Here is a 26255-nt window from a genome sequence, read left to right as displayed (position 1 = left end):
AGTGAGTGTGGCTGCATTCCAATAAAACTTTATTTACAAAGACAACTAGGCTAATTTTTAGTCTTAAGGACTATAGCTTGCCAACGCTTGATCTAGGCTGTGTGTCTAATATTTTTATAATCCTAGCAGCCAACAGAAGGCTTAATCAGTGTGTTTATAAAATGGATAACAGTTCCTTAAAGCTTCCTGGCTTTACACTTGTGATATGATCTTATTATTTCTTCATCAGGTAAAAGTGTGAGTCTGGTTTGTTGAGATATTACTGAATAAGAAATATTTATTTCTCTTCAACACTTATTGAATACTGCTACCTGTCACCATGGAAGTGAGGATAAGATGTTGAAATAGTATGGAGGAGGAAATAGTTTACTACTATGCATGGTCAGGAGAGGGATGCCAACAGGGTCACAGGGCCAAAAGCTTGGTTTTATCAGTTCACTCATTGATAATCATGATTTTGGATACTAATTCCAACTCAAATCACAAGATTGGAAATCTAGAGAATTAAAGTTCATGACTGCATTTGAAATACCATAGATAAGCAGTGTGGCCTACTTATCAGTATCTTTTTCTTCTATTGAAAAGTTTCCTTAGGAAATAAAATTATTTTATTTGGTGGCTTTTTTTCTGGAATTTTTTTTTTTTTGATAGCTTACCTGACATGGAATCAGAGCAAAGACTGATACATCTTTGATTCCTTACCCTGTCCCATTGTCGAGCTTCTAATAATTTGTTATAGTTCCTTATTTGGTTTAGTGTCTCTTTGCCTATCTGTTGACTCATTAAAGACACTATATACACATGCACTCTGTATACACTGTGTACTGCGATAATACGTACAGGCCAGATACCCTGTACACGTACATGTTTGCTCTGTTGCCCATATATGATGATACATATCCGTACTCTGCATATGCATAGTTAGCATTTTGTTGTGTTTTTTAAATTTAAGGGCTCGTATATTTTTTAAGGAGTCTGTTATGCTTTGTTTCAGAAGACAAATCTAAAATCTGGATAGTTTTTAAGAATATTGACTGACGGAGCCTCAGTCTAATTTACACTGTTCACTTGACATTCAAAATGTTTATTGAATATGCAGTATATGTTATGCATTATTGTAGGCACTGAGAATGCTGCAGTGTACAAAGTAAAGTCTCCTCTAGTTTATTAATTTCCAGTAGAATGTGAACTGAACTGCTTCCTTTCTTCGCTTTCCCAATTTGAACTTGACATTGAAACAGCAACCTTTTTTGTATGTTTGTACATGTTCAAAGCAATGTACATCTTTCTAAATGTAGTCTACATTTAAATATGTTTAACTTCCTAGTAAAATTAGCAAGTCCCCCCCCACCTTGGAAAGCAATAAGGAAGCCATAATTTTGAATGCATGACTTCTGGGAAAGTTTCTACAAGTGGCATTCTTTCCTGCTTCCCAGTTGTCATTCTCATCCCTGAATTCTTTTAGCACTTCATATGTATTCTCTTTTAGGCACTTGGATTACAAAGTCCTTTTAACTGTTTAGTTGAAAAGATATAATATACACTCTAAATTTAGTTTATTAGATCTTCTATTGAGAAGACCTACATATATCTTTATACCTTTTTTCCCCCCAACTAGTAAGTGACAGCTGTATGCTTGAGTGAGAATCCGCTGATCTGAATGCTAGTTTTTGTAGGTCATATCTCCTGGGCTGGCAGGTGTCCCCGGAGAGGAGTCCTCTGTTTTCTTGTCTGAGAGGTATAAGGCCTGATTGTGGCTTTCTGGTATCCAAAGAAAAGAAAAGAATTTGTAGTCTCATCTTCTGATATGTGGGCATTTGCTGATTCCTCTGTTTTCTTTCTGTGGTGTCCTTTACTCCTGTAGTTGAAGGCCCGAGTCAGTCTAATTAAAACTTTAAATAGAGAAATCTCATTTTTTGATAGAGTGAGTAGTTTATATTAATTTGGGGAGAATTGGCATTTTTGCAATCTTTCTTTTTTTACCCAAGAACGTGGTGTGTGTCCTTTCATTCATTTATATTTTATCTCCTTAAGGTAAGATTTTTATCGTTTTCCTTTAGTCTTATACTGAAGTTTAATTTTGACAATTTTATGGTTTTTGCCTCGCGTGGAATATAGTTTTTTCTGTTTTCTTTCCTAGAGGTTTATTGATAAAGACTATTTGTTGCATAAGCAGTCACCTTAATTGATAATTCAGTAATTTTTACCTGTTCCCATTTAGGCTTTCAAAATTGATAGGTCCATCATTAGCAAAAGGAAATGGTTTTGTCTCTCCTTTTCTAGTATTTGTGAAAGGAGAAAAAACATTCCTGTGTCATTTCCTTTTTGTCTTCTTGAAGAACCTCTGAGACAGTGTTGAATAATAATGGGGACTGCAACTGTCTCTGTTTACCTTTTGATTTTAATTGTAGTGGCTTTTAAATGACTTGGACACTCACTATTGGTTTTAGATAGCTCAGTTGGTAAAGAATCTGCCTGCGATGCAGGAGACCTGAGTTTGATCCCTGGGTTGGGAAGATCCCCTGGAGAAGGGAATGGCTACCCACTCTAGTGTTCTAACCTAGAGAATCCCATGGACAGATAGTCCACAGGGTTGCAAAGAGTCGGACGTGACTGAGCGACTTTTCACTTTATTGTTGTAAACTTGCTTCTTTCGGTTTCTGTTGAATATTTTTATTATGCCTGAAGAATTTTATTGCATGCCTTTTCAGAACCCACCTATTGTTAATGATTGTGTGTTTTTATTATCAGTGTAGTAAGTTAAATTGATATAGTTTAAAAAATTCCTTAATTTCTTAATTCCTTAAGTTCCTCGAATAAATTAGGTTAGAATGTGTTATTCTTTTGATACATTATTGGATTCTATTTGCTGACATTTATTTATAATATTTGTATTTGTTTTCACAAATTATAGTTTTCTTATTTTGATTTTGTTGGTAACGGTCAGATTTTGATTTAAGTTTTGCTGGCTTCCTTGAATTGTTGAGTTTTCTGGAAGTGAAATAGTTTAGAATTGGAGTAATCTGGTCTTTATATATAAAATAAAAATTCTCTTCAGACCTGGTATATATCCTGTTCTTTTTAATGGTAATTCTCTAACCACCTATCCAGTTTATTCTATTGTAATTGGTTTACTCAAACTCTGTTTCATGGGTAATACTGTATATTTTTGCTAGGAAAAAAATTGTAATCTTTTCTTTCTTTTTCCTTAATCAAACTTTACAAGGATATCATTATTATTTTATTTTTAAAGAACCGTATTTGGGATTGTTTTAGTTTTCTGCTTAAGTCAGCTTTTTGTCTTTGGTTTTCAACTGTATTGCACATCAGAATCATTTGGAGCAATTGATCAAAACAGAAAGCTAATTTCAGGTTGTAGTTCCCAAAGATTCTGATTCAGTTTGTTAGGGTTGGTTGTGGTCTGGGAGTCTTCATTTTATCAAACATCCCAGATGACTTTGCTTCTGGTCTAGTGACCAAGTTTTGTGAAACTCTGCACCAGTGGTACAGAAGAATACCACACTATTTTTTTGATCAGCAACAAAGGAAATCAGCTTGTTCTTTGAACTGTATTGGGAGCAGGTGGAGAGTATTGGCTGCTGTGCTTATACATTGGCTTTTTTTTTTAAAGCAGAAAACAGTCTTACATACTTTTTATTGTCTGATTTTTTTTTTTTTTTTTAGTCAAAGGCACACATGCACAAATCTCAGGGAGGTTTTTATTTGTGGCTGATTTACAAAAATGACCTTCCTTGTTAATTTGGGCTAAACATTGTGGTCACAGTGAATGAAGGCTGTAGGGCCTAAGAAAGGAAATCTACCAGTTGTTTAGCCTTTAGATTTTGTCAGGAGCCAGCAGGTGGCAGCAGTGCAACACAGGTTTATAGAGGCATTGTATTGATAAGGTCCGAATCAGCTTAATTTGTGGGGTGTGTGTGTTCAGTCCCTCAGTCGTGTCTGACTGCAGCCCGCGAGGCTCCTCTGTCCATTGATTCTCCAGGCAAGAATACTGGGGTGGGTTGCCATTTTCTTCTCCAGGGGATCTTCTCAACCCAGGGATTGAATCTGCTCCTCCTGAGTCTCTTGCGTTGGCAGATGGATTCTTACCACTGAGCCACCTGGGAATCTCAGCCACAGGCCACTGGCCAATTTGTGGTTTACAGTACTTAATTTCAGAAAAATGTCAGTTGGGAGGAAGTTCACTTACGAAGTAGAAAAATTCCAATTCCTTCAGTTCAGTTCAGTCGCTCAGTCGTGTCCCGACTCTTTGCAACCCCATGAATTGCAGCACGCCAGGCCTCTCTGTCCATCACCAACTCCCGGAGTCTACCCAAACCCATGTTGATCGAGTCGGTGATGCCATCCAACCATCTCATCCTCTGTTGTCCCCTTCTCCTCCCGCCCCCAATCCTACCCAGCATTAGGGTCTTTTCCAATGAGTCAACTCTTCGCATGAGGTGGCCAAAGTATTGGAGTTTCAGCTTCAACATCAGACCTTCCAATGAACACCCAGGATTGATCTCTTTTAGGATGGATTGATTGGATCTCCTTCCAGTCCAAGGGACTCTCAAGAGTCTTCTCCAACACCACAGTTCAAAAGCATCAATTCTGCGGCGCTCAGCTTTCTTCACCGTCCAACTCTCACATCCATACATGACCACTGGAAAAACCATAGCCTTGACTAGACGGACCTTTGTTGGCAAAGTAATGTCTCTGCTTTTAAATATGCTATCAAGGTTGGCCATAACCTTCCTTCCAAGGAGTAAGCGTCTTTTAATTTCATGGCTGCAGTCACCATCGGCAGTGATTCTGGAGCCCAAAAAAATAAAGTCTGACACTGTTTCCACTGTTCCCCATCTATTTCCCATGGAGTGATGGGACCAGATGGCATGATCTTAGTTTTCTGAACGTTGAGCTTTAAGCCAACTTTTTCACTCTCCTCCTTCACCTTCATCAAGAGGCTCTTTAGTTCTTCTTCACTCTATGCCATAAGGGTGGTGTCATCCGCATATCTGAGGTTATTGATATTTCTCCCAGCAATCTTGATTCCAGCTTGTGTTTCTTCCAGCCCAGCATTTCTCATGATGAACTCTGCATAGAAGTTAAATAAGCAGGCTGACAATATACAGTCTTGATGTACTCCTTTTCCTATTTGGAACCAGTCTGTTGTTCCGTGTCCAGTTCTAACTGTTGCTTCCTGACCTGCATACAGGTTTCTCAAGAGACAGGTCAGATGGTCTGGTATTCCCATCTCTTTCAGAATTTTCCACAGTTTATTGTGATCCATACAGTCAAAGACTTTGGCATAGTCAATAAAGCAGAAATAGATGTTTTTCTGGAACTCTCTTGCTTTTTCGATGATCCAGCGGATATTGGCAATTTGATCTCTGGTTCCTCTGCCTTTTCTAAAACCAGCTTGCACATCTGGAAGTTCACGGTTCACGTATTGCTGAAGCCTGGCTTGGAGAATTTTGAGCATTACTTTACTAGTGTGTGAGATGAGTGCAATTGTGCGGTAGTTTGAACATTCTTTGGCATTGTCTTTCTTTGGGATTGGAACGAAAACTGACCTTTTCCAGTCCTATGGCCACTGCTGAGTTTTCCAAATTTGCTGGCATATCGAGTGCAGCACTTTCACAGCATCACCTTTGAGGATTTGAAATAGCTCAACTGGAATTCCATCACCTCCACTAGCTTTGTTCGTAGTGATGCTTTCTAAGGCCCACTTGACTTCACATTCCAGGATGTCTGGCTCTAGGTGAGTGATCACACCATCGTGATTATCTGGGTCGTGAAGATCTTTTTTGTACAGTTCTTCTGTGTATTCTTGCCACCTTTTCTTAATATCTTCTGCTTCTGTTAGGTCCATACCATTTCTGTCCTTTATCGAGCCTATCTTTGCATGAAATGTTCCTTTGGTATCTCTAATTTTCTTGAAGAGATCTCTAGTCTTTCCCAATCTGTTGTTTTTCTCTATTTCTTTGCACTGATCGCTGAGAAAGGCTTTCTTATCTCTCCTTGCTATTCTCTGGAACTCTGCATTCAGATGGGAATATCTTTCTTTTTCTCCTTTGCTTTTCGCTTCTCTTCTCTTCCCAGCTATCTGTAAGGCCTCCTCAGTCAGCCATTTTGCTTTTTTGCATTTCTTTTCCATGGGGATTTTCTTGATCCCTGTCTCCTGTACAATGTCACGAACCTCTGTCCTTAGAAAAGCAAAAAAAAAAAGTGTTTAAAATTTAATTCTTTATTATATTGGCATTTTATCATCTTAGGGCCTATTTTAAAGTCTGTGTTCTGTTTCTTAATATTTAGGGGATTAATTCTGTCCTAATTTCTTTTTATCTGAAAAACTCATGTTTTTGCTAATAAAGAATAGCATCATCTTGTGATGCCTATTTAAGTTACATGTAAATATCCAGAGGAGAGTTACTGGATTCCATCTGAAGCGTGCACTTGTGAGGCTGTGTCTCATAGTTACTGGTTACAGCTACTTGCTAGTCCAACTCAGTTATTTACCAGTATATTCTTATCCAGACCTGAGTCCAGCTTATGTTCTACAGTTGAGTTTACTAGCAGGGAGCTGGTGATTTATCTGGTTAAAGAAAAATGAGTGGCGTAAAGTTCTTGGATCTGTGTGTGTTTAATACATATTGAAAGCTTTGTGGTAAATAAAGACATTACTTAATCAAATTACAATTAATTTAAAACACCTTTCCTTACAGTTCTAGCAAAAAAAGTGGGGGAAAGAAGGAGGATATAGTAAGATATTTTTTTCCTTCCAAATCGTTATTAGTGATGAAAGTTTTTCTCCAGAAAAAGATCACTCCTTTTTAAAAGGGCAAGTTTTTAAGTATCAGTGTCTAATAGTAAATGACATCCTTGTTTAGTTTGACCATTTTTTTTTTTAAACTTGAGTAGTGTTTTCTATAAATGTACATGTATTAGAAAAAGGCTCTGTTAGTTCAGAGCTTGTCTTCTTGTAGTTGTAACTAAGAGATCCCCAATTGTTTTAAGATGTTTTCATAAATATGTAGTTTATGTATTAGTACTAATTTGCTGTTTGTTTGGAGTGTCATTTGTACACAATATGTGGACAGTGAGATTTTTGTAATATGTTTTATTGACTCAGGAATCTAATTAAAATACTGTATAATGTATTAGCCTGAAAGAAAAACTGAATATAGTAGTTTCGTTCATACTAGAGCGTTTTTTTGGGGGGGGAGGTGTTACTCTATAAGTTGCATTCACTTCTGACATATCATTTGTTTAGAAAAACTTGAGAATTGATTTCTTCTCAAGAAAGTGTGGAATATAGGAAAGACCAATTTTTGGAGTGCAGTCAACCAAGATTTGAATATTGACCCTGCCATTTCTGGCAGTGGAGTTATAGGCAAATTATTTAATTTTTTTGAACAGAGCTTTTTATCTTCTTCAAGTGGGATAATAATTTCAACTTCATAAGGTTTGGAAATAATTAAATGAGATGGCAAAAGTCAAAGCACTTATTTAATACAATACTATACATTATAATCATTCAAAAAGTACTCATCTATCATTGAAATTTTAATTCTTCCACAATTCAGCTGTGTAATGTTATCTCAGAATGATTGTCAACAGCTTTGAACATAGTAATGTTAACTTGTTTCTGACTGGAAGAAGAAAATGATTGGTTGGGACCAGGACATTATAGATGCTAATTGCTGCTAAGTCGCTTCAGTCGTGTCCGACTCTGTGCGACCCCATAGACGGCAGCCCACCAGGCTCCGCCATCCCTGGGATTCTCCAGGCAAGAATACTGGAGTGGGTTGCCGTTTCCTTCTCCAGTGCATTAAAGGGAAAAGTGAAAATGAAGTCGCTTAGTCGTCCGACTCTTAGCGACCCCGTCCTTCTCCAGTGCATTAAAGGGAAAAGTGAAAATGAAGTCGCTCAGTCGTCCGACTCTTAGCGACCCCGTGGACTGTAGCCTACCAGGCTCCTCCGTCCATGGGATTTTCCAGGCAAGAGTACTGGAGTGGGGTGCCATTTCCTTCTCCGATAGATGCTAATTACATAAAGCTTTATTATTAAGATACTGTAAAACTGTTAATGGAGGGTATTCAGAAATAATTTAGTACTCTGATTTATTAATGCAGAAGAAAATGTTTTGTTGCCTACAGTCCATTTAAAATTAAAATGTACTCTGAAAATTAGGTTTCAAAAATCAGGAGCATTCTGGTTCTTTCACATAAACTATCATTTAGCTTTGAGATAACTGTGTGTTTTCTTTTGCATTTTTAATTTAATTATTTTTAGCTTCACATTTATATACTTGAATATCTTAATCACTCTATTGGATGTTGTACTCATTTATCTGATAATCATAGTCCATGGGGTCGCAAAGAGTTGGACACGACTGAGTGACTTTGACATTCACATCTGATAATCAGCTGCCTAGCAGTCTCAGTTATGTGCAGCCTTGTTATTTAAAAGAAAATGGCTTAAAGCCATCTTTAGGGTGGAGTATGAAATGAAGAATGATTGCCTCCTAATAATGGTTCACTAGCTTAGATGTTGTGAAAGGCATGTAGTGGGGAAGACCACTAGAAACTTTGCTTTGCAACAACTATTTTGAGGAAGAAGTTGCATTTTATTTTAACATTTATATCTTTTAATTATGTATATCACATGTAAATTATTCAGTGTTTTAAAAAAAGTCAAGCAATGTATTGAAGCAGTAATGGAAATTTCCCCTTAACCACCAGTCTCCTTTACCACCAGATCATTTTCCTTTCTAATAGTAAATGCTAGAATAGCCCGGTCTGTCTATAGCTTACTCTGTGCTGTCTTATCACAGTGTTTGTTCCAACATATATGGATTTATATGTTTTCTGCAGCTTTTTTTTTTTTTTCCAGTCATTATCTTGGAGATCTTTTTAATGCGCTATAAATCTACTTCAGGGCACTTGGTGGTCTGGTGTTAAGACTTCGCCTTCCAATGAAGGGGGCGCAGGTTCAATCCCTGCTCAGGGAGCCAAGGTCCCACATGCCTCACAGACAAAAATACATAAAACAGAAGCAGTATTATAACAAATTCAACAAAGACTTTAAAAATGGTCCACATAAAAAAATCTTTAAAAAATTAAATCTACTTTAGTATAACGAAGTTATTTGGTATTCCAAAGGATGGTTATTCCAGTTAACCATTCATCTGCCAATGCTCTCCGGACAAAGATGCCACATACACATTTCTCTTTGAACTCACTGGATTTATTATTTTGTGAAGCAGAGGAGGATGTGTACGATGGGGAACCACAGGGTGTCTCAGTTAGAGGATGTTAGAAAGGACATTGTAGGATTGGGCTTCTATCAGATGGTTTGGGGAGAGGATTTTAGAAACTGGGGCTTTGCTCTGGGTTGGCTACTGTTAGGAAACTGGAGAATTCCATGATGGGTATCATAATAAGTCTTGTCCAGAAGGAGGGAAGACTGGAACAAGGCTTAAGCTATGATTAGTAATATTGGCATGGATTAGGATCCTATTTGTGGCTTTGACAACATTCATATTTTATATGTATTCAGTTACCATTATGGAGTGATGCTGTTTTTGTCCTGTTTGGTCATAATGACAGAGGTCACACAGTGTCCTTGTCTGATGATGATGTTCTGTGAAATTGTTTGCTTATCAGGAGAATATAGCTGTTAGTGTCACCAGCTCATAGCAAAACCAAGTCCTTGCTAGTACTACCAGGCTAGCATTGGGATGTCAGGTGCTGCTATTCTCTTCCTCACTATTGATAAACTAGATTGCATCTTAGTTTTTATTAGCACATTTTGTCATTTTCATTAAAATGAACATTCTTGTTATGTGGATCTTAGTGTACATGTGCAAGTATTCTTATAAATACCTAGAAGTGGAATTGTATTTGTTGTTGTTTAGTCACTAAGTCATGTCTGACTCTATTGAGACACCATGGGCTGTAGCCTGCCAGGCTCCTCTGTCCATGGGATTCTTCAGGCAAGAATTACTGGAGTGGGTAGCCAGTCTCTTCTCTGGAGGATCTTCCCAGTCCAGGGATAGAACCCACATCTCCTGCGTGGACAGGCAGATTCCTTACCACTGAGCCACCTGGGAAGCCCACTAAAGGGTATATAACACATCATAAAATTTGATTCATAATCATTGCAAAAAGCCTATACTCTGTTCCTACCAACAGGGCACCTTAGCCAAGAATAGACATTAACAGTCTAAAGTTTTTGTTTTTTTTTTTCTGGTTAATGGAGGTATCGTATTATTTTAATCATATTTTTTTTACTAGTGAGTTTGAATATTTTGGCCTTTTTTTTAAACCATAGTTTTCCTGTTCATATTCTTTTACTGTGAAAAAAAAAATGATAACCTTGTCATTCTTGTTGAGTTTTAAAGGTTATTTACTCATAAGAAGGCTTTCTCCACCCTGAGATTATTAAAACAATCTTCTAACAAAGCTGCTTTACTTTTCCCTTAAAACATTTAGATTACTGATTTATCTGAAATAAGGAATGTCTTTATATAATTTTTTTTCCTAAAATTCCCTAATGTTCCACTATTATTTGTTGATTAGTTCATTTCTTTCACAATAATTGGAAATTTAACATCATGTTCTAAATGCCTACACAGGCATTAGCTTGCAGTAAAATTTCTCTTGCTTGCCTTTCACTTAACTGACTGGATTAACTGATACTTTCTATTCTCTTTTAATAACATACTGACTGAAGGCCACTGTAAGCTTGATATGTATTGCTAGTAGGCTACTCAGTTCTTTACTGTTATAATTCTGTTTCTGCTAGCTGAGTTTTACATCAGTCATAATCAGATTTTCTCATTCTAAAAACTTGTCAACTGTGTTTGTCTATGTATTTTCATGATTTAATGCAGTATTATGTAAATCAGTAAAATATGAGTACAAAAAGAAGGAAAGTACCCTTTTAAAGAAAACAAAATCGCATGCTTTAGAAACAAATAATGAGTCACTAAAAAATGAGGCTAGTAAGGACATAGTTAACTTAAATCTTTTTTAGTGTATGTATGTGTATATATATTAATCTAAACAGTTCTAGGAGCAGGGAATGAAATACATGAAGTCAAAGTCGCTCAGTCGTGTCCAACTTTTTGTGACCCCATGGACTATACAGTCCGTGGAATTCTCCAGGCCAGAATACTGGAGTGGGTAGCCTTTCCTTTCTCCAGGGGATCTTCCCAACCCAGGGATTGAATCCAGGTCTCCCACATTGCAAGTGGATTCTTTACTAGCTGAGCCACCAGAGAAGCCCTGAAATACATGAATCAAGGATTATTTCTGTGCCGCAGGAAAACCTGTTAACTAAAAACTAAAACAACAGTAAAAATTGAATACAGTTTGGTGTATGAGGGGAAGTTTATTTTCTGAGTTGTAGCCCTTTTATATATATTTTCTTGTAAAAACATTTTAATGATGTAATCCATCTTACTACTTTATATTATGGGCTTCCCAGATGGTTCAGTAGTAAAGAATCCACCTGCCAATGGAGGAGGTATGCAAGTAACACGGTTTGGATCTCTGGGTCGGGAAGATCACCTGGAGGAGGAAATAGCAAGCTACTCCACTATTCTTGCCTGAAAAAATCCCATGGAGAGAGGAGCCTGGTGGGTCACAATCTGTGGGGTCACAGAGAGTCAGACATGACTGAGCATGAAGCATGAGACACTATATTTATAAGGATATATATACACACACTAAAAATGTGTTAACAAAAACGCAAGTTGTTAATAGCATAACATAGCATTTTCATTTATGTAGGAATTTAGAGCATGATGTGGTATTTCCAATTAGTTAAAAATACCGATTGTTAATTTTGAACTTAACAATGAAGACTAGATTACTGCATTGCATTAGTTATCTATTGCTGTGTAATAACTTACTTCAGGACTTAGTAACTTGAAACAATAAATGTTTGTCATCTCACAGTTTCAGTGAGAAATCAGAATGGCTTAGCTAGGTGATTCCCTCTCACGATTTCTCAAGAGAATGTAGCCAAGATGTCAGCCACAGCTGCAGTGATCCGAAAGCCCGCCTAGAGCTGAAGGGTACACCTCCAAACTTCACTCACGGGTGGTTGTCAGGAGCCCTGAGTGCCTCCTCACATGGGTCTGTCACGTGCAGTCGAAGAGAAAGAGCAAGAGACGAGATGTACAGTCTTGTATGACCTAACCTAAGAAGTCATATACCGTCACTTCTGGTTCTTACGAGTGAGCCAGTGGGACAGCTCATACTCAAGCAGGGGACTTGGGCACCTACTTGTGAGGAGGAGAGTATCCAGTGCACTGCTGATATTTATTCTGTGTGTGTTTGTGTCGAGGAGAGGGAGGGATTCATTCATAATGTTCGGCTTCTGTTTAGGACACTGCCTTAGGAAAACCACGAGAGGTGTTTCGACTTCCTACAGATTTGACAGCATGTGACAATCGCCTTTCCGCATCCATCCATTTCACGTCTTCTACCTGGGTTACCTTGTCAGATGGAACTGGAAGACTGTACCTCATTGGAACAGGTGAACGTGGAAATAGTGCTTCTGAAAAATGGGAGGTGAGTTGTTTTGTTTTGTTTTGTTTTCTTTGGACTTAACACTGAGTCTGGAAAGTATATTCAAATTAGATCTTAATGATTTTGAAATAACACCTTCTTAGGGATGGTTTACACCTTCTTAGGGATGGTTTACATGTGACCTCTTGATTTTTATAATATATAGTGTTTTGGATATCTTTTAAAATATAAAATGTCTACCTTTTATGAAACTGATATATTAGCTATTCCTGTTTTGATCTGGGGTGAGTGCAGTTGTCAAGAATTGCATTTGTTTTTCAGCAAATACCAGTTGAGGCTTTGTAAGTGTAAAGCAGTACCTTAAGCATTGACCTTGCTACTTTCTTTTTTGTAGAGTTGGCCAGAGAATTACTTTGTCGTGTCTTTTCTCCTTTTCTCATGTTTTATTCTCAAATATATTTATGAGCCTAGCATGCTTTTACTTCACCACTTGGCTATCTGATATGTTTAAACTAGTCAAATAGTAACTTTACAGGAATATTCCCTATTTAGAATATTAAATATACCATAGCATCAGTTCAGTCGCTCAGTCGTGTCCGACTCTTTGCGACCCCATGGACTGCAGCACGCCAGGCTTCCCTGTCCATCACCAACTCCAGAGCTTACTCAAACTCATGTCCATCGAGTCGGTGATGCCATCCAACCATCTCATCCTCTGTCATGCCCTTCTCCTACCTTCAGTCTTTCTCAGCATCAGGGTCTTTTCCAGTGAGTCAGTGCTTTGTGTCAGGTGGCCAAAGTATTGGAGTTTTAGCTTCAGCATCAGTCCTTCCAGTGAATATTCAGGACTGATCTCCTTGCAGTCCAGGGGGCTCTCAGGAGTCTTCTCCAACACCACAGTTCAAAAGCATCAATTCTTTGGCACTAAGCTTTCTTTATGGTCCAACTCGCACATCCGTACGTGACTACTGGAAAAACCAAAGCTTTGACTAGATAGACCTTTGTTGACAAAGTAATGTCTCTTGCTTTTTAATATGCTGTCTAGGTTGGTCATAGCTTTTCTTCCAAGGAACAAGTGTCTTTTAATTTCATGGCTGCAGTCACCATCTGCAGTGATTTTGGAGCCCCCAAAAGTAAAGTCAGCGACTGTTTCCATTGTTTCCCCATCTTTTTTGCCATGAAGTAATGGGACTGGTTGCCATTATCTTAGTTTTCTGAATGTTGAGCTGTAAGCCAACTTTTTCATTCTCCTCTTTCACTTTCATCAAGAGGCTCTTTAGTTCTTCGCTTTCTGCCATAAGGGTGGTATATTCTGCATATCTGAAGTTATTGATATTTGTCCCGGCAATCTTGATTCCCGCTTGTGCTTCATCCAGCCCAGCATTTCTTGTGATGTACTCTGCATAAAAGTTAAATAAGCAGGCTGACAATATACAGCCTTGATGTACTCCTTTCCTGATTTGGAACCAGTCTGTTGTTCCATGTCCAGTTCTAACTGTTGCTTTTTGACCTGCATACAGGTTTCTTAGGAGGCAGGTCAGGTGATTTGGTGTTTCCATCTCTTGAAGAATTTTCCACAGTTTGTTGTGATCCACACAGTCAAAGGCTGTGGCGTAGTCAGTAAAGCAGAAGTAGATGTTTTTCTGAAACTCTCTGGCTTTTTCGATGATCCAACGAATGTTGGCAATTTGATCTCTGATTCCTCTGCCTTTTCTAAATCCAGCTTGAACATCTGGAAGTTCACGGTTCACGTATTGCTGAAGCCTGGCTTGGAGAATTTTGAGCATTACTTTACTAGCATGTGAGATGAGTGCAATTGTGCGGTAGTTTGAGCATTCTTTGGCTTTGCCTTTCTTCGAGATTGGAATGAAAACTGACCTTTTCCAGTCCTGTGGCCACTGCTGAGTTTTCCAAATTTGCTGTCATATTGAGTGCAGCACTTTGACAGCATCATCTTTTAGGATTTGAAATAGCTCAATTGGAATTCCATCACCTCCACTAGCTTTGTTCCTGGTGATGCTTCCTAAGGCCCCCTTGACTTGGCATTCCAGGATATCTGGCTCTAGGTGAGTGATCACACCATTGTGGTTATCTGGATCGTGAAGATCGATTTTTGCATAGTTCTTCTGTGTATTCTTGCCACCTTTTCTTAACATCTTCTACTTCTGTTAGGTCCATACCATTTCTGTCCTTTATTGAGCCCATCTTTGCATGAAAGTGTTCTTGGTATCTCTAATTTTCTTGAAGAGATCTCTAGTCTTTCCCATCCTGTTGTTTTCCTCTATTTCTTTGCACTGATCACTGAAGAAGGCTTTCTCATCTCTCCTTTCTGTTCTTTGGAACTCTGCATTCAAATGGTTATATCTTTCCTTTTCTCCTTTGCCTTTAGCTTCTCTTCGTTTCTCAGCTATTTGTAAGGCCTCCTCAGACAACCATTTTGCTTTTTTGTATTTCTTTTTCTTGGGGATGGTCTTGATCCCTGTCTCCTGTACGATGTCACGAACCTCTGTCCATAGTTCCTTCAGGCACTCTGTCAGACCTAGTCCCTTGAATCTATTTGTCACTTCCACTGTATAACCGTAAGGGATTTGATTTATAACTGTAATTATGTACCAATCTCCAAGATGCCATTTTTACTTCAGTTTTTTTAAAACAATGTAATAGACTGAGGGGCAGGTTTGGATTTTAGTAATAATAAATGTGAAATTAGTTTCTCCAGAGCCACAGGTTTTGAAAGTAGACAAAGTGACACTAAGTTGTGCTAATAAGTACAACGTGATATTGCTGCCTTCTAAATTTCAGCAGGTGGCCTTTAGGTCTAGGTAGCTAAAGAGATAGAATTTAATAAATCTTATAAAAGATTTTTATCAGACCAACAGGTGCCTGTAAACACCGGGCTTTAATTATTTGAGAAAAACCAACAAGGCCTTAGTGGTTTACCTTTCTTATTGTTATACCAAATGCTGCACTACCTAATTGCAGTGTGTTCAAAGAGCTAAACAAAAATGCCACGAAGTACCAGAACAAGAGCCTGTTTATAGGAGGCCTTTGCCGTCAGTCACAGTTTTAAATATTCATTGGACATTGTGACATATTCTGTTCCTGCCTCCAGTAATTTTTTCTTTTTTTTACTGAGAATGTGTGGTATATAGCACCCAGCTACCTGAAACAGTTGAAAAGAATTTGAAGAATGATGGACAGGAGAGATGTGAATGAGAATGTATCTGTTATCAAGCTATGTGGATTCTGTTGGTTTTCAGTAGGAAGAAACACATTGACCGTCTTCACTTTCAGATTAAAAATAACACCACGTAGTCCACCAGGAGAAAATTCATACGGGTTTATGATTCATTTGATTTCTGCTGTGTATCTCCTTGGCCCATATTAGGCCTTCAATAGTATTTTTAAAATAAATTAAAAATTTAACCTTACTCCATATCCTCTTCAGTATATATATACTGCCATAATGAAGTCAGTCCTCTCTGGGGATGTGGGGACAGTGGGGAAGTTATGGAACCAGGGCATTAGCTGAAGTGGAAGGGATACTGTGAGAGAAATAACTGAGTTTTGGGACTTTGGGGTGATTGGTGTAAGAGAGGAGGCTAAAGGTGGAAGTGATGGGGGCATGGTAGGGCATAAGGAGGCCCAGCAAGTGTGGTGGTGATGACTGAAATGTAGAAAGAGAAATGAAAGAAGGCAGGGAATGTGTGGCCTCTAACGTGATGGGAGTGCTGTATATCAGCAGTTTCACAATTGATTTGCCGTGCTTGTTCAGAGGACTGGGAGTGTCAGCCTAAGGATTTTTGAAAGTCCTGACATGGCCTCCTCTGGTCTCTCTCACATGAGAGAGAAAGAGGGGGAGGAAACAGTAAACTGGCTACTTGTACTTGGCAAAACTTACCATTGTTTCTTCCTACTCTGTTATTTCTTCTTGTCCCCGAACAAAAACAAAACCCACTTAACCAAAAATATGTCTGTCTTCCCGATTTTGGGTATTTGAGAGAGGGCCCGCCCTCCCCTCATCTATGGAAGAATTTAGAATTGATTCCAAAGGTCTACTATTTGAATAATTTTGGCATAGTTTCTCAAACACAAAGGGAAATTAATGACATTAAAGCACATTTTTCTTTTTCTTGAACTCTAGTTATAATTTGCAGTGTTTTGTTACATTTGGTGTATAGCAGAGTGATTGAGTTTTATATATATATATATTTATATTCTTTTCCATTGTAGTTTATTTCAAAGTATTCAATATAGTTCCCTATGTTATACAGTGAGACCTTTTTGTTTATCTATTTTATATATGGTAATTTGTATCTGCTAATCCCAAATTCCTAATTTATCCCTCTTCCCTCTTCCCTTTTGGTAATTATAAGTCTGTTTTCTGAGTTTTTTCCTGTTTTGTAAATAAGTTAATTTGTATCATATTTTAGATTTCACATATAAGTGATATCATATGATATTTGTCTTTCTCTGTCTGACTTATTTCACTTAAAGTTTGATAATCTCTAGGTCTATTCATGTTGCTGCAGATGGTGTTATTTATTCTTTTTATGGCTGAACAGTATTCCTCTGTATGTATACCACATCTTTATCCATTCATCCGCCTATGGACATTTAGATTACTTCCATGTCTTGGCTGTTTTAAGTAGTGCTGCTGTGAGCATTGGGGTAAAGCACCCTTTTCTTATAAGGCTTTCAGGTAGCAGCCCACATGAGGGGATTCCAGATACAGGTTTAAAAAGAAAAAAAGAGCTAATTCTTGTGTTTCAGTTAGATTTGTATTCAACTATTTATTTTTTCATTTATTTGAAAAACTTGTTTAGAAATCAGTCTTAAAACCTTTCCTATTCAGTATTTAACAAAAATATAATAGTCTTTTAGATTATGTGTTATAAGAAGAATTTGATAAAATTTTGTACATCTTTCCATGATGCTTTGATTTGCCTTTTTTTTTTTTTTTAGAAATTTCAATATTTAACAGTTAGTGGAATTATAGATGAAATGAGATCTTTTTTTTGAACAGTAAGAAAGTTTTCATGATTTGTTCTCCAGTTCCTTTGACTCTTACTTTGTAAATTTCCAGAAAACAAACAAAGCAAACTGAAAACAATAGGAAAGAAAGCATACACACATGTATTTACGAACAGTATTCAGAAACTAAGAAGAAGGCAGAAATAAAGTAGATATGAGATATGATTAATATATATCATATAATATATATCATATATTATAAATGGATGACTATAATATTATACAATATGTTAATCTATCTCAATAAATTAGATATGAGACAGGGGAAGAGATGCAGTAAGGGAATATTGACCTCATTTCCTCTGTATGGAGCACTCTTTTTCACTTGCCAATTCTTTTCTAGAAGATTGCTTTTAATTCTCTTTCTCTTGTGGATGCTGTTTGGAGGCCCTGTTGTTTTCTGTGAGTACTGATCAGTTTTCTCTGTTAAATAGATGTTTTCTAAAAGTTATTTCTTTAAGCAGTATTTTAAACTTGTAAGCTTTATTTCAGGGCTTTTTCGTTCTTGTGTCCTTGCAGTAAACAGTATCCGAATTACTTGTTGGATTGTCAGAATTCTGTGTATTTCCTCTGTGCTCTATGCATTCATGTAATACATTTTTGTGAATGCCATCTTTTTTTCTTTTTTGTAGATTGTATTTAATGAAGAGCTTGGGAATCCTTTTATCATAATTCACAGTATCTCATTGCTGAAAGCTGAAGAACATTCAATAGCTACTCTCCTCCTTCGAATAGAGAAAGAGGAATTGGCTATGAAAGGAAGTGGTTTCTATGTTTCCTTGGAGTGGGTCACTATTAGTAAGAAATATGAAGGTAAAACAACAAAATTCTGATCTCTCTGCGGTGGTTGCTATAATTCAGTAGGTTTTGAAATGCAAAGCTGTTCCTGTAAATGCTATTTGCTTTTTCTTAGGCATTGTGTTGTGATTCTAGTACCTGCCACCCAGTGGAATGAATATAGGTAGTTTCTCCTTAGGTATGGATTATAAAAAAAAATAATTACGTGCTTCCACAGTTGAATACACCTTTTGTGTAAAAGGAGACTCTATTACATATTTTGGAAGAATTTAAAGTATATGTTTTTAATATATACAAAAATATATGTTAATATGTAACATATTAAGCACAAGATTTGTTCTTTGAAATATTTAGTGTAATTTGTTCTTCTTCCCAGTGTTGTAGTTTTATCTCTAGAGGAACAGAGTAACTTAAATCTTTAGATGTTGGAAACTTTCTGTGAAGGGCTAGGTGGTAACCATATGACCTATCACAGTTATTCAACTAGGATCTTGTGCTGCAAAAGCAGCTGTAGATAAAGGCATAAATGAATGAGTATAGAGCTGTATTCCAGCTGTATTCCATTTACAAAGGCATACATGAATGAGTATAGCTGTTTATTAATACTGACGTTTGAATTTTATATAATTTTGCATGTATTTAAATATTCCTTTGATTTTTTTGAACCATTTAAAAATGTAAAATTTATTCTTCAGCTCACAGGTTATAGTTTGCAGATCCCTGCATTAGATAAAAATAAAAGCTTTGGTTTTTAAATTAAGGTACATAACATAGGAGAAATCACCATGGGTGTTCTTCCTTCTCTAAGACTCTTGGTTCCATGACAGCTTTAGGTCAGTCCACAGCGGCACTCTGCTCTGGCTCCTTGCCTTCTATTCTCTTCATCTTTGTTCCCTTCATTCAGCTGGACTATATTTAGACTCACCTTTTTTTTTTTCTCTCCAGCCAATTTTTTTTTTAATTTATTTTTTTTATTAGTTTATTTTCTATTTTTTAACTTTACAATATTGTATTTGTTTTGCCATACATTGACATGAATCCCCATGGGTGTACATGTTTTCCCCCTCCAGAACCCCCCTTCCACCTCCCTCCCTATCCCATCCCTCTGGGTCATACCGGTGCACCAGCCCCGAGCACCCTGTATCATGCATTGAACCTGGACTGGCTATTCGTTTCACATATGATAATTTACATGCTTCCATGCCATTCTCCCAAATCATCCCACCCTCGCCGTCTCCCGTAGAGTCTCCAACCAATTTTAATTATTGTAATTGTAGAAACATTCTTTCTGTGGTTCACTTTAACTTTTCTGGATGTTTCAGTTCCTTTTTTCCCTGAATTACTACAATAATTGTGTTACTTTTTATTTTCTAATGAATATAACAGAGCAGTGTTGTATTCCTAGACTGTGTTGAGTGGAACATTCAATAAATTATATTTTGTGGTCAAGTAAGTTTGAAAATGTAGGCATACAATAGCCACATTTCACATTAAGCATAGTCAAGTTTCTAAAAATCTTGAGTAAAAAAAAGGTAATTTTGATCCAGCCTTTACCAACCCATTTAGCCATGGAATTCACCTACTGTTTTCTATCCCACATGTTGGGAAAAACCATCCTATAAAATACAGAGTGTCTAAGTTTGGGTCTTTGGAGCCAGGTAGGACAATGCCTTGCGTGTACCTATGGAAGAAAAATAGTAGTTTTTACTTCATGAAATGAAAAGTCTATTCTTAAATATATATAAAGTGAATGTGTGAATGCAGGTGAGAATTTAGAGAGAAAAATGACATATTTTAGAATGGGTTGTATTATTATGTATGTATATGTATTATTATGGGAAGGATTGAGAGCAGAAGGAGAAGAGGTCTTCAGAGGATGAGGTGGCTGGATGACATCACTGATGCAATAGAGATAAATTTGGGCAAACTTTGGGAGATGGTGAGGGACAGGGAGGCCTGGCATGCTGCAGTTCGTGGGGTCGCAAAGATTTGGACAGTACTGGGCGACTGAACAACAACAACATATGTGTTATTATACATAACTTATGATGTTGAGTTATGATTTTTTGACTACTCAGTGTGAAGCTTATAAATACTACCCTCTGTAATAAAAATTTTGTTATCAAAAGTAACAATGTTAAGTAAAGGTATGGATTCAAATGTTTGAGTACTTTTAAAGCAAAAAAAGAAAAAAACCCTTACTTTCATAGAATAAATTCAGTTAGTTTACCAGAAAATTTCAGAATGCAATTAATTGTTCCTATCTTTAAAATTCTAAGTACAGTTATTTATATTTTATGGCAAATAGATCTATATCTGAATGTGTATAAAAATTATTTCTACCATAAAAGTTATTTCATTTTAAGAAAACCTGCTCATGGGCAGAAAATAGTCCACACCACACTTTTTCCATTACCATCAATTTGTGGCCCTTGTCAGCAGACACCTATCATATATATACTGGCTGAGAAAGTAGACAGGCTGTAGTCAAGGAACGGGTAGAGTTTTCAGAGGTTGATGTTCAGCTAAGTCAGTCACTTACACATTTTAGAGCCCAGCTGTCCAATAGAAATGTTTCCAAAATGGACATGTTTATATGTGAGCCACTCAGTGTGATAGCAGGTAGGTATATGTGGCTTTTGAACACTTAAAGTGTGGCTCGTGTGGCTGGAGAAGTGAATGTCCATTTTTACTTAATTAAATAGCTACTATGGCCAGTGGCTACCGCATTAGACATCACAGCCTAGAACAAATTTCATTAGACCCATTTTTTTTTAAAGAGATTTTATTTACAGAATATTAGGTTGTAAATTTTTTTTATCCTTTTATAAAAAGGTACCTAATAGTATGCTTTTTAATAATACATTTAAAATATTTAATTTAAATTAGAATTATACTGGAATATTTTCAGATATTTTTATTATAGTTTTTTGTTCGTAATTTTCTTATTCTAAAATGCTTTATTTTCTCACAGATGATAAAAAATATGAAATGGCTAAGCGTAATATTCTCCGTGGGAAGTCCGTGCCACATTATGCTGCTATTGAACCTGATGGGAACGGTCTGATGATTGTCTCCTACAAGTCCTTTACATTTGTTCAAGCTGGTCAGGATCTTGAAGAAAGTAAGGATGAAAACATGTCCGAGGAAATCAAAGGTGATTTTACTTTGAATCTCCATAGAGCTCCTGTGTAAAATAGATCTGACTTGTCCTCCTAGCTGGGTTATAAGTTTTACCAGGTTAAGATTGGCACTGAATTTCTCTTTGTTTTCCTTTATATTTCCCAAAATAGCCTTTCATAAAATATACCACCTAGGTAGTGTGAACTGGTTAAATTTAATACTTTTCATAATTATCAAAAATGTTTTTTAAAATCTATGTATTGTTTTACCTGATTAGATATTTAACAAATACTTAATGAATAAACAAATACTGATGTCTATTTGTTGTTGATATTTGAAAGTCTAGCATATTAGTATCATAGATAATAATTTTTAAAAATAAGCTAACCTCTCTTCATATGAAAGTGAAAGTCACTCAGTCGTGTTCGACTCTTTGCGACCCCATGGACTATACAGTCCACAGAATTTTCCAGGCCAGAACACTGGAGTGGGTAGCCTTTCCCTTCTCCAGGGGATCTTCCTGACCCAGGAATCAAACCGGGATCTCCTGCATTGCAGGCAGATTCTTTATCAACTGAGCTATCAGGGAAGCCTCTTCAGATAGGTATGAAGAGTCTTATAGGTATATATCTTTTCATATAGGTATGCTAATTACGTGTTCTTCCCTTTCATACTGAACTGAAAGAAAGTTCCTAGAGGGTAGAATCACTTAAGTTTTCTCAGTCTTGAATGAATGAATGAAGGTAATGTTTTAGAATGAAAAGAATAAAAAGGTCTTTCAGAAGAAGTTTATATTTGTATGCAAAGAATTCATATTCTTCTAGAAAATATTTAGAACATATCTCCATAAACATTGCTGTTCATATTTCTGATAATCATAGTTAGAGAATAGTATATTTTACTTAACAGATTTGCACAGTATTTAACAATCATATGTATTACTCTTTGAAGCTACCCTTTTTATTACTTTAACAACTTAATTATTTAAAATAAAAATCAGTTTCACTATTTTTATGTACTTACATAGTTTAGGGTTTCCCTGATAGCTCAGTTGGTAAAGAATCCGCCTGCAATGCAGGAGACCTGGGTTTGATTCCTGGGTTGTGAAGATCGCCTGGAGAAGGGAAAGGCTACCCACTCCAGTATTTTGGCCTGGAAAATTCCATGGACCGTATAGGCCATGAGTTCGCCAAGAGTCAGAAACGACTGAGTGACTTTCATTTTCGCATAGCTCTTAAAAAATAAATTTGTTGAAAAATATTTGAAAATACTTTTATAATAAATATTTTAAAAATATTTTCTCCAGGTTTATAAATATGAACACCTGAGTATAAGAGTTGTGCATGGTGGCCTTTACTTCACCTCTTAACAGCTTACTTTCCTCACAAGTGATTTTTTTTTCACAAGATCCCTTTCTGAATAAACTCTACTGTTCTGTCTTAGTTATAATGTTAAACTCTCCTGGAGCTTAGCCAGAGTAGCTATTTGTATTACTAGAGCACATGCCCTTTAGAACTCCTTTGGTGAGTGGTTGAGGAAGAATGAAGGACTGCCTTCATCTTTGAAACCAGTCTGCCTAGTAGCTAGGCCCATGTGCTTCCAAGACAGATTTGCAGCCTAGTTGGAACACATCATGTTTTTAAATCACTAGCCACTAGTGTTTCTTTTGTTGACATCTCACATTATATTTGAATTCCTCCTGAATTTGTTCTCTTTTAGTGTAAACCATTTCCATTTAGTGTAAACCCTTCAATTTTTCTGTTTTCCTTCTAATAAATGGCCCTTACTTCTTGTACCCACTTCCTCTTGGGAAATTTCTTCTGTATTTATTTTAATATCATCAGACTTTCACAATAAGAAAGGAAAATGGTTGTAACTTAAAAATTATGGATAGTTGGTTAATTAGCATGCTTTCTTTTAAGCTCCCTTTTGAGTATATATGCTGGTTTCATTTTCTATAAACTTCTATTAGACTGATATTACCTATTACCTGGGCTTCCCAGGTGGCTCAGTGGTAAAGAACCTGTCGGTCAGTGCAGGAGACACAGGTTCGATCTCTGATTCAGGAAGATCCCCTGGAGAAGGAAATGGCAAGCCACTCCAGTATTCTTGCCTGGGAAATCCCATGAACAAAAGAGCCTGGTGGGTCACAAAGGAGTCAGAGATGACTTAGTGACTAAACAACACCAATGTTATGTTTCTTTCTGATGAGTGAGTGGACAGATGAATGTTTATGGATGCTATTAAGCAAATATTTGTCCATTTTACACTTAAGCCCTTCTTTCTTACTTCATGGTTATAGTATTATGGGCCTAAAAGTGTTTCTTAGGTAGATAGCTTTTTAGGAGCCAAGTTGAGGGGACAGTGAAGGAGGTGAAAGGAGGATTCTTTTACTGGGAACTTAAGAGTAAATATACTGACAGCCCTTGAATTTGCTATGAAATTGCTTTCATATTGTGGGGTAAAATAGCCAGTACTTTTATTAGGAAAATATATCTTTTATTTTTGTGTGGATGTCTGTCCCACCAAATAGTCATAGTCTCCTATATCACAAAGTTACTACATGGCCCCAACAGTGGCAAATCAAGGTTGTGATGAAAGTTTCAGGCAGGGTTTGTGACATATTTGGTATTCTTTTAACTTGGAATCGTGTGTGTGTGTGTGTGTGTGTGTGTGTGTGTGTGTGTGTGTGTGTGTGTGTGTGTGTGTGTGTGTGTGTGTGTGTGTGTGTGCGCGTGCGTGCTTGGAAACCTGTGTGTGTGTGCGCACGTGCGTGCTTGGAAACCTGTGTGTGTGTGTGTGTGTGTGTGTGTGCGCGTGCTTGGAAACCTGTGTGTGTGTGCGCATGTGCGTGCTTGGAAACCTGTGTGTGTGTGTAAGAGGAAGAGGGAGAAGCCACGGATACTGGGAGGTAGGGAATAAAGAGCTATGATTTGTATTTTATGAAGGTATATCTTCTAGCGCATTGGGTAAGCCTGGAACAGGGAAATGTCAAGTGTGACTGCTACAACACTTTGAGTGAAAATCCCCCAAGGAGATCTCTGTGTATTTGTTCATAATTACTTTTTTGTGAGAAGATCACTAGAAAAGATGCTAGATAGGTGTTCTTTGGTATGTTCTAGTTTCTGATTTTGTATGTTATGTTGTAGTCTCTCTTTTTTATTACATAATACATTTTTCTTTCCCAAAGAACCTCTGTATTACTGGCAACAGACTGAAGATGATTTGACAGTAACAATACAGCTTCCAGAAGACTGTACTAAGGAAGACATTCAAGTACAGTTTTTGCCTGATTATGTCAACATTGTACTGAAAGGTCAGAGGTTTTTGGAAGGCAATCTCTTTTCATCTATTGATCATGAAAGCAGTACATGGATAATTAAAGAAAATAATAGGTATTTTTTTTAGTTTTATTTATATTTGAAATTTAACCTTTTATTTTTCTACTTTTTTCTTCTTTTTACCCTTTCTGCAGTGGTTACATCAAGGGGGAATACTATGATAGGCTCATCGATACTGCTGGTTATTTTTCTTAGGATAAATTCAAAATGAAATTACTGTGTCAAAGAGCACAGCTGTAGTTAAGGTTAAAGATCTAGCTTAGTTATTGTTTGCATTATATTGTCATGCTTTTCATTACCAGCTCTGGATACAATAGAGAGTAATAATAATAATAAATGGTTGAAAATGGCTATTTATTTGAAATTTCACATTTTAAACTTTTTAATGGAAATAATTTTTTTCTACTAACTTTTAATTTGCTAACTAGATAATATATTCCTTCCTGTGCTTTCTTGTTGTTCATTGTTCAGTCGCTCAGTCTTATCCAACTCTTTGCCTCCCCATGGACTCCAGCATACCAGGCTTCCCTGTCCTTGACCATCTCCCAGAGTTTGCTCATACTCTTGTCCATTGAATCGGTGATGCCATCCAACCATCTCATCCTCTGTCATCCTCTTCTCCTGCCTCAGTCTTTCCCAGTATCAGGGTCTTTTCTAAGGAGTCAACTCTTCGCTTCAGGTGGCCAAAGTATTGGAGCTTCAGCATCAGTCCTTTCAATGAATATTCAGGGTTGAGTTCCTTTAGAATTGCCTGGTTTGATCTCCTTGCTGTCCAAGGGACTCTTAAGAGTCTTCTCCAACACCATAGTTCAAAAGCATCAGTTCTTTGGTGCTCAGCCTTCTTTATGGTCCAACTCTCACATCCGTACATGACTACTGGAAAAACCATAGCTTTGACTAGACGGACCTTTGTCAGCAAAATCATGTCTCTGCTTTTTAATACACTGTCTGGGTTTGTCATAGCTTTTCTTCCAAGGAGCAAGCGTCTTTTAATTTCATGGCTGCAGTCACCATCTGCAGTGATTTTGGAGCCTGAGAAAATAAAGTCTGTCACTGTTTCTGTTGTTTCCCCATCTATTTGCTATGAAGTGATGGGACCAGATGCCATGATTTTGGTTTTTTGAATGTTGAGTTTTAAGGCAGCTTTTTCACTCTCTTCTTTCACCCTCATCAAGAGGCTCTTTAGTTCCTCTTCGCTTTCTGCCAATAAGGGTGGTGTCATCTGTCTATCTGAGGTTATTGATATTTCTCTTGGCAATCTTGATTCCAGCTTGTGCTTCATACAGTCTGGCATTTCGCATCATGTACTCTGCATTTAAGTTAAATAAACAGGTGACAATATACATCCTCATCTTACTGCTTTCCCAGCTTCGAACCAGTCCGTTGTTCTGTGTCTGGTTCTAACTGTTGCTTCTTGACC

General features: G+C 37.0%; 2 protein-coding genes across 3 annotated transcripts in view; one reads left to right on the top strand and one right to left on the bottom strand.

The window, feature by feature from the left end:
- The window catches only part of NUDCD1 (NudC domain containing 1), a 91171-nt gene that overhangs the window by 17717 nt on the left and 47199 nt on the right, over nucleotides 1–26255 (top strand). Inside the window, exons 3-6 of one of the 2 annotated variants that reach the window (XM_081503066.1) lie at nucleotides 12396–12581; nucleotides 18206–18386; nucleotides 21346–21528; nucleotides 24685–24889. In XM_081503066.1, coding sequence (XP_081359192.1) covers nucleotides 12396–12581; nucleotides 18206–18386; nucleotides 21346–21528; nucleotides 24685–24889 — 755 coding nt within the window. The remainder of the gene's footprint in view (nucleotides 1–12395; nucleotides 12582–18205; nucleotides 18387–21345; nucleotides 21529–24684; nucleotides 24890–26255) is intronic. The other variant, XM_081503067.1, reaches the window with a different exon arrangement.
- The window catches only part of LOC145510899 (uncharacterized), a 168216-nt gene continuing 145666 nt past the window's right edge, over nucleotides 3706–26255 (bottom strand). Inside the window, exon 3 of the mRNA XM_081503068.1 lies at nucleotides 3706–6203. Coding sequence (XP_081359194.1) covers nucleotides 5582–6203 — 622 coding nt within the window. The 3' untranslated portion in view covers nucleotides 3706–5581. The remainder of the gene's footprint in view (nucleotides 6204–26255) is intronic.

This window comes from Giraffa tippelskirchi, chromosome 6, assembly GCF_054371585.1.
Source record: "Giraffa tippelskirchi isolate mGirTip1 chromosome 6, T2T-mGirTip1v1.2.pri, whole genome shotgun sequence".
Classification (NCBI taxonomy): domain Eukaryota; kingdom Metazoa; phylum Chordata; class Mammalia; order Artiodactyla; family Giraffidae; genus Giraffa; species Giraffa tippelskirchi.
This window is presented reverse-complemented; position numbering and strand designations above follow the sequence as displayed.